Source organism: Babylonia areolata, chromosome 24 (assembly GCF_041734735.1).
Source record: "Babylonia areolata isolate BAREFJ2019XMU chromosome 24, ASM4173473v1, whole genome shotgun sequence".
In the NCBI taxonomy this organism is placed as follows: Eukaryota; Metazoa; Mollusca; class Gastropoda; order Neogastropoda; family Buccinidae; genus Babylonia; species Babylonia areolata.
Window position 1 is genome coordinate 1,441,180 of NC_134899.1, and position 13,458 is coordinate 1,454,637.

At 49.9% G+C, this 13,458-nt stretch overlaps 1 protein-coding gene across 2 annotated transcripts in view; it reads right to left on the bottom strand.

The window, feature by feature from the left end:
* Nucleotides 1–1,199: 1,199 nt before the first annotated feature.
* Nucleotides 1,200–13,458, bottom strand: part of LOC143298873 (protocadherin-1-like) — a 118,439-nt gene continuing 106,180 nt past the window's right edge. For both annotated transcript variants that reach the window (XM_076611877.1, XM_076611875.1), the window contains 7 exons: nucleotides 12,241–12,402; nucleotides 10,520–10,812; nucleotides 9,521–9,711; nucleotides 6,269–6,486; nucleotides 4,778–4,933; nucleotides 3,105–3,240; nucleotides 1,200–2,182 (listed from right to left, as the gene is read on the bottom strand). In XM_076611877.1, the coding sequence (XP_076467992.1) occupies nucleotides 1,302–2,182; nucleotides 3,105–3,240; nucleotides 4,778–4,933; nucleotides 6,269–6,486; nucleotides 9,521–9,711; nucleotides 10,520–10,812; nucleotides 12,241–12,402 (2,037 nt within the window). In that variant the 3' untranslated portion in view covers nucleotides 1,200–1,301. The remainder of the gene's footprint in view (nucleotides 2,183–3,104; nucleotides 3,241–4,777; nucleotides 4,934–6,268; nucleotides 6,487–9,520; nucleotides 9,712–10,519; nucleotides 10,813–12,240; nucleotides 12,403–13,458) is intronic.

Sequence of the window (13,458 nt, forward strand, 5' to 3'; positions counted from 1 at the left end):
CCGGCCTGTCTCTCCCGACAGCTGTACAATGCTCACACAACACCCTGCCGGCCTGTCTCTCCCGACAGCTGTACAATGCTCACACAACACCCTGCCGGCCTGTCTCTCCCGACAGCTGTACAATGCTCACACAACACCCTGCCGGCCTGTCTCTCCCGACAGCTGTACAATGCTCACACAACACCCTGCCAGCCTGTCTCTCCCGACAGCTGTACAATGCTCACACAACACCCCGCTCTATGTTGCACAAGGAATCCAGTAAATGGCATGTTTGGGTCAGAGAACACACATCAGTTTGCACGGCTGATACTACCTGACTAGAAGCGTCATTGAGTCGCAACGTAAAAAAACACACAATGTTGAGGGTATTGGACTTGATCCAGAAACGTTTATGCATTATAATGAAAATAATAATAATCATACTAACTTAAAAAACAATGATACAATACGACTAAAATTAATGGTAATAATAGACTTGAACCAGTTGCATTTACACACATTAGTCATAAAAATAGCAATGATGATAATAATCATAACAGTAATGCAATGCAATAATAAGATTTTAACCAGTTGCGTTTACACACATTAATAATGATAATGATAATAATATTAATAATAATAATGAAACAGTTATAAAACAATAATACAAAAATAATAACAGACTTGAACCAGCTGCGTTTGCACACATTAATAATAATAATAATAATAATAATAATAAGAAGAAGAAGAAGAAGAAGAAGAAGAAAAATAAGAATAATAATAACCACCATACAGCGCCTGCAATGAAAGACTTGGCGGACAGTGCTAACAGGTGACAGGTGGACACACAGGGTCAGCATTGCCAAGACGTGAATGGCTGAGGACTGCACTGGGTGTGGACACTCCTCCACCTCACAACCACGTCATCTAGCCACAACACTGCCCCCGACACAAACAGTCCTGCACAGGTATGCAATGAGAGAGAAATGCGAGAAAGGGATAGGGGACGGGGGGGGGGGGGGGGGGGGGGGGCTGAGGACGACACAGCGTTACAACGTTTTGATCCGCTGCCACACATATATAACACCAACATGTTTATACATAGTTCTTGGGGTTTATGTCTATACATAGTTCTTGGGGTTTATGTCTATACATTGTTCTTGGTGTTTATGTCTACACATTGTTCATTGTTCTTGGAGTTTATGTTTATACATATAGTAAGTCAAAGTTTCTCTGAAAGAGTACAAACAAAAGAAACATTCCCCCACGCCCAGGTGACAGTAGCGTACAGCAGGGCGATGTTGGCGTCACGTGACCAGCCCCTATACCTGGGAGGAGTGGCGCCCCCTGCCCGAGTCAGTGCTGCTTCTGCTGACGTTGGTGACCCCAGGCACGAAGTTCAAGGCACTTCGCTCCGACACCTCCCCCTCCTCCTCCTCCTCCTCAGCCAGGTCGGGGTAGGGCGGCAGTAGGAACTCGTCCTCCCGGGGTTCCACGTCGGGCCGACCGTCGTGGTCCCTGTCCGCCGGGCCGCCGTACGCCGCGCTGCCGTAGTCCTCTGACGGGTGACGGCTCTGACGACCTCTGAAGTCCACGGGAGGCACCGTGCTGCTCCGCGCGCCGTACAGCGGCCGGTCCGGGTTGGTGGGGTGGGACGTGAACACAGGGAGGTCTGTGGAAGTCCGCCTCACTCGGCCCCCGTAGTCCCCGTCCCCCCCAGCACCCCCCCTGTCATACTGCCCCTCCCGCCTCCCCCCGTAGCCGTCTGGCCCCGAGGAGGCCAGGTGAAAGGTGGGGCCGTGCACCCCGTATCGGGCGGCAAAGTCCGCACCTGGAGTGAGGGCCCGCCTGGGCGTGGTGCCCCTCCGGCCCAGACTGCCGGACTCGTCCCCGCTGCCCGGGTCTGCGCTGTAGCTGGGGGGCTGGGAGCGGGGGCCACCCCCAGGCAGGGAGTGCAGGCTGGTGGTGTGGGGGTGGGGGGTGGTCCTGGGGTGGGTGCCGCTGCTGTGTGGGGGGGCCTGGCGCTGGGGCCTGGTCAGGGTACTGTCGGTGTCAGAGTCGAACCGGAAGCTGCAGGGCGAGTCTCCCCGAAAGGTGGTGAAGCTGACTTCCGGGTCACGTGAGCGGAAGGAAGTGTTGGTGTTGGCGGCCTGACTTCCGCTCCCTTTGTAGGGCATGGGGGAGGAGGTCTTCATGGCGGCCCCTGCAACACACGTCCGTAGATATACTTATCCAAGATGCTTCGGGACCAGATTTGATTCGGAGTAGATTTTCTTTTTTTCAAATTGATCTTCAAGTAATTTTTCGACCTCTTCATCCTCAACGAAACATTTTCAACAAACTTTGATCTCCATTCAATCTACTTTTTCTTCCCGTGTTTTCAGCTGTTGGGTTCCCCTTCCTGGTACATATACTTTGTTGATGATTTTCTCACATTGAAAAAAAACACCCAAAAAAACAAAAACAAAAAAACCCCTAAAAAACCCAGCACGACAAGTGTATACCCTCATTGCCTGGTTCTTGTTCTGTTTCCAGATCTGTCACCTCTCTCTTCAGCTTGTAAAAGAACAAAAGCAGCAGAGAAAACCCCACTTGCGGAGACATTCCAAGAACACAACTTAGCGATGATCAAAGCAGCACAAAGCTGGATGAGCGGTCAGCCTTTGGTCTGTGGAAACTGCGTACACTTCGGGAAATTGTGAACGCCACGCAGACTTAGCGCTGCTAACTTCCTTTGTAAAAATCAGCATTGGTTCAATTCTTTGTCAGGCAGTATTACTTCTTGTGCATTTTGTTTTCAGTAAGAATGTCAACTGTGTGTAAGTTTCTTTTTTTAATTTTGTTTCTTTGTTTTTTTAAAAATCGTCTTCTTCTGAGGAACCTTTTACGAGGATTAACCATACAATCATTACACGTCATTCAGTGTCCCGTTTTTTTTGCTGGATGTTACATAAAGAATGGCCAAAGTTACTTCATGCAACACGCCCTATTTCAACACACACACACACACGCACGCACACACGCACGCACACACAACCACGCACAGATATGCACACAAACACACGCCAACAGACACACAGACACACGCCAACAGACACACGGATGTGGCTGCACACGGAGCTGACCTCTGTCCCTGTGAGCGGCGTTGTTGACGTCAAACTCTGAGCCGCCCCTGCCGCTGTCACTGGTGCTCTGGTTGGACAGTCCGCTGAGGCTGAGGCTGTCGTCTGCCCGCTTCACGGCGTCCAGGTCCTCTGAGGACTGGGGGCATCATAATCATCATCATAATCATCATCATAATAATGATCATAATGATCATAATCATCATCATAATAATGATCATAATCATAATTATAATAATAAGAAGACGAAGAAGAAGAAGAAGAAAAAGAGGTTCAGTTCTGTTCAGTTACACAAGGAGGCGTCACTGCGTTCGGACAAATCCATATACGCTACGCCACATCTGCTATGCAGATGCCTGACCAGCAGTGTAACCCAACGCACTTAGTCAGGCCTTGAGAAGAAGAAGAAGAAGAAGAAGAAGAAGAAGAAGAAGAAGAAGAAGAAGAAGAAGAAGAAAAAGAAGAAGAAGAAGAAAAAGAAGAAGAAGAAGAAGAAGAAGAAGAAAATACAGGTTTTCACAGTGCAGTACTCCCATCCCAGATGGGGCTCACCGCGCTCTACAATAAAACAAAAATTCAAGAATAAGTGACAAAAGTTTGTACACAAAATCAACACAGGCAATGTGACGGTCTCACATCACACAGGCCCAAATCACAGCAAAATAAATACATCACATTCACCATCATCAAAATGTACACTATGCAACAAGGCATCGCAGAAATTACATATACATAGAAAAATGGGTGGGAAAATTGTTTGATGCTATTGTCTGAGATTATTTGTCAGCTCTTGTTCATTTACTTATTGTCTGTTCTGACTGGATTTTGGTTTATACTTCAGGAATGAGTGTTTCTTTCAATAATCATAGCACAAAATCCATACTATAATAAAAAAAAGAGAGATAATATATTTATTATAGTGGAGAGTGTCTTGCTCAAGGTACATCCCCGCTCTCTTGGCCAAGAGCGTTTAGGACAGTCGACGCTGGGATGGTTCCCAAAAGCCAACTCGCTCCAAAGTCTGCAGCACTAAGACCCAGTGCAATACTGCCTCCTACTTTGAGAACAAGTTTCAAGTTTCAAGTTTTAATTATCCTTTCACTCCTTTTGGAGTATGGAGGATTACTGCAAAATAATGTTTTCATGCCCAGAACAAACATTTCCAAATACACAACAATGTCACATAAAAGTTGAGAAAACACAAATGTCATTTAACTCCAAAAGTGTAGCCAGGCAACATTTGCAAATCTAATCATCTTACTTACAGCTAAAATGACTTTTTTGCCTCCTATGAGCATATTACAAAAATTAAAAACCGATTTTGGAGACAAATATTTTTTAGGAACATATCTATGTCGTAACTGATCATAATTGGGACATTCCATTATAAAATGAAACTCATCACCAGTCACAGACATGTTACAAACCTTACAAAGCCGTAACTCTCGTGGTATGCCTTTGTGTCTCCCTGTTTCTATTTCCAACTTATGATTCCCACTTCGAAATCTGATGAAGCTGATAACGTAATTATCAGGCATTTGACTTATGTATTTTTCTCTACCAAATCCAGTTTTGAAATATCGATAAAACAAACATAGTTTACAACTCGCCTCTAGAGCATGTCTTTATAGATATTGAAAACAAACACACACACACAGACACACACATGCACACACCTGTCTGTGCAGGGAGTGGGGGTGGTAGTGGGGGTGGTAGGCGCCGTCCTGGGAGCGGAAAGTGGAGAAGTCGTCCCCCGCCCCCCGCTCCGCCTCCTCCCCCGGGTAAGGGTCCTCGGCCCGGTGAAACAGCCCGTTACGGGAGATCTCGATGATCTGTAACACAGCGTTACACAGCCCGTTACGGGACATCTCGATGATCTGTAACACAGCGTTACACAGCCCGTTACGGGACATCTCGATGATCTGTAACACAGCGTTACACAGCCCGTTACAGGACATCTCGATGATCTGTAACACGGCGTTACACAGCCCGTTACGGGACATCTTGATGATCTGTAACACAGCGTTACACAGCCCGTTACAGGACATCTTGATGATCTGTAACACAGCGTTACACAGTCCGTTAGGGACATCTCGATGATCTGTAACACAGTGTTACACAGCCCGTTACAGGACATCTCGATGATCTGTAACACAGCGTTACACAGCCCGTTACGGGACATCTGGATGATCTGTAACACAGCGTTACACAGCCCGTTACGGGACATCTCGATGATCTGTAACACAGCGTTACACAGCCCGTTACGGGACATCTGGATGATCTGTAACACAGCTGTAAACAGCTGGCATCAAACCATCACCAGTAACGTGTGTAAGGTTTGTGTGTGTGTGACTGTCAACAGCCTGGTGATGTGTTCCCCAGCTGCAGACAGCACCGCTGTTCATGTGATGTGGTCCCCAGCTGCAGACAGCACCGCTGTTCATGTGATGTGGTCCCCAGCTGCAGACAGCACCGCTGTTCATGTGATGTGGTCCCCAGCTGCAGACAGCACCGCTGTTCACTGGTTTTCACCACAACCAGTGGACTGGGAGAGTCTAGCGTCCAGTCTGTCAGTAGTGCATGGCCTCCCCACAGCATGCCCCATGCTGACATACCGTCCACTCACAGTGTACAGTCATCATTAACTTACCCACGTCCATCTCTCCTCTCTTTTTTGAATTTCTGCTTCTTTTTTCCAAACTTTATTTACGCATTATGGACTGGATGAAAAAAAACAAAACAAAAAAAACCTCACACCAAAAACAACAACACCCCCCCTCCCCAACACACACACACAACAAAAACAACCCCCTAACCCCCCCCCCCCACCCCCACACAACAAAAACCCAGAAAAAACTTCTACAACTGCTTATCCCTCATTCAAATCATTTACTCATATATTGATTCCTTCATTCTCTCTCTCCCTCTCCATCCTAACTTATTTCTCAGGTCTCTCTATCTCTGTGTGATACAAGGGAGGCAACGACTGGTTTTCCTGAAACCGAGAAGTTTGCGGCCCCTGGGACAACTTTTGAGAACTGCGTGTCTCAGTACCGAAACCAAGTAAAATAAAGAAAACATTTTTTTTTAATCGGAAAAAAACGTAAGTCACCATGGAAATGCACACAAAAGAAAACTCCCCCCACCCATAACGACAGCAAGCTCACCTCGGGCTGACCGTCAGGGTCGCTGTAGTTGCTGTGTGGCGGCATGATGACGTAGGGGTTGACGGAGCGGAGTGTGGCTGCATCAGGGCCCGGGTCGTGGCCCGACCCCCCGGCCCCGTCCAACGACTGTTCCGGCACAGGCTTGTTGAGCACCGTGTCGCTCAGGCCCCCCACATAGGCCGGGGACTCGCACACACCGGGGGCAATGTAGTACCCGCCTGGAACCGGGGGAGGGGGAGGGGGGGGGTAATCATCATGATGATTGTAGCAACTCCTTCACTTTCAATGGGGTGTCAGAACCGGGAGAGGGGGGTGATCATGATGATTGTAGCAACTCCTTCACTTTCAATGGGGTGTCAGAACCGGGAGAGGAGGGGGGGGGGGTGTTTTTCGATGATTGGATGATTATAGCGAACTTCTTCACTTTCATGGGGTGTCAGAACTGCGGGGGAGGGGGGGGGGGGGGGTGGTGATGCATAATGATGATTGGTAGGCAACTCTTTGCACTTTCATATGGGGTGTCAGAAACCGGGGGGTAGGGGAGATGTGGGGTGATCATAATGATTGTAGTCAACTCTCACTTCAATGGGGTGTCAGAACTCGGGGAGGGGGAGTTGGGGTATCATGATGAATGGTAGGCAACTCTCACTTTCAATGGGGTGTCAGGAACCGGGAGAGGGGGGGGGGGTGATCATGATGATTGTAGCAACTCCTTCACTTTCAATGGGGTGTCAGAACCGGGAGAGGAGGGGGGGGTGGTCATGATGATGATTATAGCAACTTCTTCACTTTCAATGGGGTGTCAGAACCGGGGGAGGGGGGGGGGGGGGTGATCATAATGATGATTGTAGCAACTCTTTCACTTTCAATGGGGTGTCAGAACCGGGGGAGGGGGAGTGGGGTGATCATGATGATTGTAGCAACTCTCACTTTCAAGGGGGTGTCAGAACCGGGGGAGGGGGAGTGGGGTGATCATGATGATTGTAGCAACTCTCACTTTCAATGGGGTGTCAGAACCGGGGGAGGGGGGAGGGGGGGTGATCATGATGATTGTAGCAACTCCTTCACTTTCAATGGGGTGTCAGAGCGTGTTCAATGTGATCAATGTAGGATTCACCACATCTGCAGATCTCTCCATAAACCCAATGCACTGATAAACCCTAAAGTTTGCGTAAAACAAAATAACAACAACAAACAAACAAAACAACCCCCCCCCCACCCCTCCACGAGTGTGGAAATGCACACACACACACACACACACACACACACACACACACTAATGATAATAACAACAACATCGATAATAACTGCAATGATTTTACTGCTGTGCATACATTACTATATTTTGCGCTTACCCCTGCAGCATTAGACCTGGCAAAGTGGTACAAGAATGAACAAATCAAACACAGGCAGACAGACATGACATATGGAGACAAAGTGTGACTATGGGGGCGGGGCCAACACAGACAGACATGACATATGGAGACAAAGTGTGACTATGGGGGCGGGGCCAACACACACAGACATGACATATAGAGACAAAGTGTGACTATGGGGGCGGGGCCAACACACACAGACACAAAGTGTGACTATGGGGGCGGGGCCAACACACACAGACATGACATATGGAGACAAAGTGTGACTATGGGGGCGGGGCCAACACAGACAGACATGACGACGTATAGTTACACCGACTTTGTGGCTTGGAGGGGGGCGGGGAGGGGGGGGGGGTGTTACAAAGACAGCCAGACATGACGACGTATAGTCACACCACTCTGTGAAATGTGGGAGGGGAGGGGGGGGGGGGCGGGGAGGGGGGGGATTACACAGACAGCCAGCCAGCCAGACAGGACAACCTATAGACACACACTGAATGTGACTGTGGGGACGGGGCCTACACAGACAGACATGACGACGTATAGATACACTGACTCCGTGACTTGGGGGGCGGGGCCTAAACAGACATGATTACGTATAGATACACTGACTCTGTGACTTGGGGGGCGGGGCCTAAACAGACATGCTGACGTATAGATAAACTGACTCTGTGACTTGGGGGGCGGGGCCTAAACAGACATGACGACGTATAGATACACTGACTCTGTGACTTGGGGGGCGGGGCCTAAACAGACATGATGAAATATAGAGGCACACTGACTGTGACTGTGGGGGCAGGACCTAAACAGACATACAGACATGATGAAATATTGAGGCACACTGACTGTGACTTTGGGGGCAGGGCCTAAACAGACATGATGAAATATAGAGGCACACTGACTGTGACTTTGGGGGCGGGGCCTAAACAGATATGATGAAATATAGAGGCACACTGACTGTGACTTTGGGGGCGGGGCCTAAACAGACATACAGACATGATGAAATATCGAGGCACACTGACTCTGTGACTTTGGGGGCGGGGCCTAAACAGACATGATGAAATATCGAGGCACACTGACTGTGACTGTGGGGGCGGAGCCTAAACAGATATGATGAAATATAGAGGCACACTGACTGTGACTTTGGGGGCGGGGCCTAAACAGACATGATGAAATATAGAGGCACACTGACTGTGACTTTGGGGGCGGGGCCTAAACAGACATGATGAAATATAGAGGCACACTGACTGTGACTTTGGGGGCGGGGCCTAAACAGACATACAGACATGATGAAATATCGAGGCACACTGACTGTGACTTTGGGGGCGGGGCCTAAACAGACATGATGAAATATAGAGGCACACTGACTGTGACTTTGGGGGCGGGGCCTAAACAGACATGATGAAATATAGAGGCAAACTGACTCTGTGACTTTGGGGGCAGAGCCTAAACAGACATACAGACATTATGAGATATAGAGGTACACTGACTCTGTGACTTTGGGGGCGGGGCCTAAACAGACATGATGAAATATACAGGCACACTGACTCTGTGACTTTGTGGGCAGGGCCTAAACAGAGATACAGACATGATGAGATATGGAGGCAGACTGACTCTGTAACTTTGGGGGCGGGGCCTAAACAGAGATAGAGACATGATGAAATATAGAGGCACACTGGCTGTGACTTTGGGGGCGGGGCCTAAACAGACATACAGGCATGATGAAATATACAGGCACACTGACTCTGTGACTTTGGGGGCGGGGCCTAAACAGACATACAGACATGATGAGATATAAATGCACACTGACTCTGTGACTTTGGGGGCGAGGCCTAAACAGACATACAGACATGATGAGATATAAATGCACACTGACTCTGTGACTTTGGGGGCGGGGCCTGCTGCCCCCCTGACGTGGCCTCGTGCTTCTTGCGGCCCTCCCTCCTCCTGATGCAGATGACGGCGGCTAGGGCCACCACGCCCACCACCAGCACCACGCCCACCAGCACCAGGGCCGTGATCAGGGCGGTGGAGGGGGCGGCTTTCTTGGCAGAGTCCAGCAGGGTGCTGCACGGCACAGACAAGAGGAGGCTATCAACTTGGTCACCCCCCAATCCCCATAACGGAGAAGGTCTGCCTACTTACACGGAATAGGTAAAAATCCCCACTTGTACACATGAGCGCATGTGGCGGTTGAGTCCGAGAAGAAGACGGAGAAGAAAAAGGAAGCTGATTTTTAAATTTTTTACCCCAATTCTCACTGTACAGAATTAACGAATAGTATTATTAAGTAAAAATTTATGATTAAAAAAAATTACACATACATACTTGCAGAGAGAGGACACGGGCTCTCAAGGCAATGGCGGAAGCAGCAGAAAAGAGTTCCAGCTGGATCTGGTCGAGGAGGAATGAAAGTAAACTTCATAAGGTATTAAATTTCCCTGCTCAGACTAGGCGTACGATAGCTCAATGATTAAAACGTCAACCAGAAAAGGTGACTCTGTCCTGAAGTGGCGACCACCCTGGAGGCGCGGGTTCGAACCTGCTGAGGACCAGGAAAAAAAACGAAAATAAAGAAGAAGGAAAAAAAAGGGCAGCAATACAAGGGCATCCAGGAGTCATGACCTGGGTGCGACCCGGCCCCCTTAGAATGTAAGGAGTTAAGGGCCGAAACACTTGACTGAGGGGGGGCTTCTTCTCTGAAGGCCTTGTACTGTCCAGCTCTCCCAAGAGTTTCTTATTGCTCAAGATCTATCTACCTATTTATTTTAGTTTATGTCTCAATTTTCGATGGATGCTCACCATATATTATGTCTTCAATTAATTCCAACATTTTCCAACAGCACCTTTCCTCCACACGTCGTGTGGCCCCTACCTGTTATCGAAGAACACGTCGAGAAACAGCACGGTCTGGTTGGACAGCTGTGGCGTCCCTTCGTCATGAGCCGCCACCCGCAGAATGTACAGCCCCACCTGCCGTCTGCTCAAGTAGCGGTGAAGGTAAAGGTCGCCTGACGTGGGGTCCATGCCGAACAGACCCGAGTCGTTGACGGAAGCGCACGAGTACACCAGGGCGGCGTTCTGACCCGCGTCCCTGTCCATGGCTCGGATCTGGGTGATGGGGGTGTGGGTGGGGTATGTGTGGGGGATCGACAGGCTGTCGTTCGTCTGCAATCATGATGATGATGATGATGATGATGATGATAATGAGGGCAACAGTTTCAGTTTCACAAGGAGGCGTCACTATGCATATACGCTACACCACATCTGCTACAGCATAACCCAACGCACTTGCCAGGCCTTGAGTGACATGCATAATTATATATATGTGTATGCCTGTCAGAGCTGACTTCTTCTACACATGCACAATCGCACACATATAGTACATAGAGACTCACACGTAAGCACACACACATACACATGCGCGCGCGCGCGCACACACGCTCACGCACATAAACGCACACTCAAAGACTTTCACACACACACATCCACCACACACTTACTCACACAACCACCACACACAGAGAATTACCAAGAAGCACATACACACACAAAGACCCCCCCCCCCTCAACCCCCTTCTCCAATCCCCCCCTCAACCCTCACCCCCTTCTCCAACCCCCACTCATCCACCCCCTTCTCCAACATCCCCCCCATCTACCCCCTTCTCCAACCCCCACTCATCCACCCCCTTCTCCAACATCCCCCCCAATCCACCCCCTTCGCCAACATCCCCCCATCCACCCCCTTCTCCAACATCCCCCCCATCCACCCCCTTCTCCTCCATCCCCCCCATCCACTCCCTTCTCCAACATCCCCCCCATCTACCCCCTTCTCCAACATCCCCCCCATCTACCCCCTTCTCCTCCATCCCCCCCATCCACTCCCTTCTCCTCCATCCCCCCCATCCACTCCCTTCTCAAACACCCCCCCCAATCCACCCCCTTCTCCTCCATCCCCCCCAATCCACCCCCTTCTCCAACATCCCCCCCATCCACCCCCTTCTCCAACATCCCCCCCATCCACCCCCTTCTCCAATCCCCACCATCCACCCCCTTCTCCAATCCCCCACCATCCACCCCCTTCTCCAATCCCCCCCCATCCACCACCTTCTCCAACATCCCCCCCCTCCACCCCCTTCTCCAATCCCCCACCATCCACCCCCTTCTCCAATCCCCCCCATCCACCCCCTTCTCCAATCCCCCACCATCCACCCCCTTCTCCAATCCCCCCCATCCACCCCCTTCTCCAACATGCCCCCCATCCACCCCCTTCTCCAATCCCCCCCCCCATCCACCCCCTTCTCCAACATAAACCCCCCCTCAACCCCCTTCTCCAGCACCCCCCCCACCTCAACCCCCTCCTCCAACATCCCCCCACCTCAACCCCCTTCTCAAACACCCCCCAATCAACCCCCTTCTCCAACACCCCCCTCCACCCCCTTCTCCAACATCCCCCCCTCAACCCCCTTCTCCAACCCCCCCTCCACCCCCAACACCCCCCCTCAACCCCCTTCTCCAGCACCCCCACACCTCAACCCCCTTCTCCAACACCCCCCCTCAACCCCCTTCTCCAACTCCCCCCTCACCCCCGCCCACCTCCGAGGGGTAGATGAAGTAGGGCGTGTTGTCGTTGACGTCATCCACGTGGATGGTGATTGTGGCGGTGGAGGAGAGGGAGGGGGAGCCCGCGTCACGCGCCACAACCGTGAAGAAATGCATGTCAGTGCGTTCTCTGTCCAACCGCCTCCGAGTCTTCACCTGGTGATGAAATGATGTTGACAGTATGACATGGATACTTGTATCGCGCCTATCGTCGTTCGCAGACCAAGCTCTAAGCGCTTTACAAACATAGGTCATTTGCACAACAGGCTGCCTTCCTGGCTAAAACCGACTGACGGCTGTCATCATGTCTCTCGTCATTGGTTTCTCGTGTCATTCAATGTTTCAGTCATGTACAAATATACTCATACAGACATGCAACGTTATGTGTATGACCGTTTTGTTTATTTATATCGCCATGTAGGCAGCCATACTCCGTTTACGGGGGTGTGCATACTGGGCATGTTCTCGTTTCCATAACCCACCGAACGCCGACATGGATTAAAAGATCTTTAACGTGCATATCTAATCTTCTGTTTGCGTATACACACGAAGGGGGTTCAGGCACAAGCAGGTCTGCACATATGTTGACCTAGGAGATCGGAAAAATCTCCACCCTTTACCCACCAGGGGCCGTTACCGAGATTCAACCATTGGATTGAAAGTCCAACGCTTAAACAACTCGGCTATTGCGCCCGTCAACTGGTGACAACAACATTAACATAGCACCTGAAGAAATGTATGTCTTCACCTGGTGACAACAACATTAACACAGCACCTGAAGTAATGCATGTCTTCACCTGGTGACAACATTAACACAACACCTGTATGTCTTCACTTGGTGACAACAACATTAACACAGCACCTGAAGTAATGTATGTCTTCACCTGGTGACAACATTAACACAGCACCTGAAGTAACGTATGTCTTCATCTGGTGACAACAACATTAACACACCACCTGTATGTCTTCACTTGGTGACAACAACATTAACACAGCACCTGAAGTAATGTATGTCTTCACCTGGTGACAACAACATTAACACACCACCTGTATGTCTTCACTTGGTGACAACAACATTAACACACCACATGTATGTCTTCACTTGGTGACAACAACATTAACACACCACCTGTATGTCTTCACTTGGTGACAACAACATTAACACACCACCTGTATGTCTTCACTTGGTGACAACATTAACACAGCACCTGA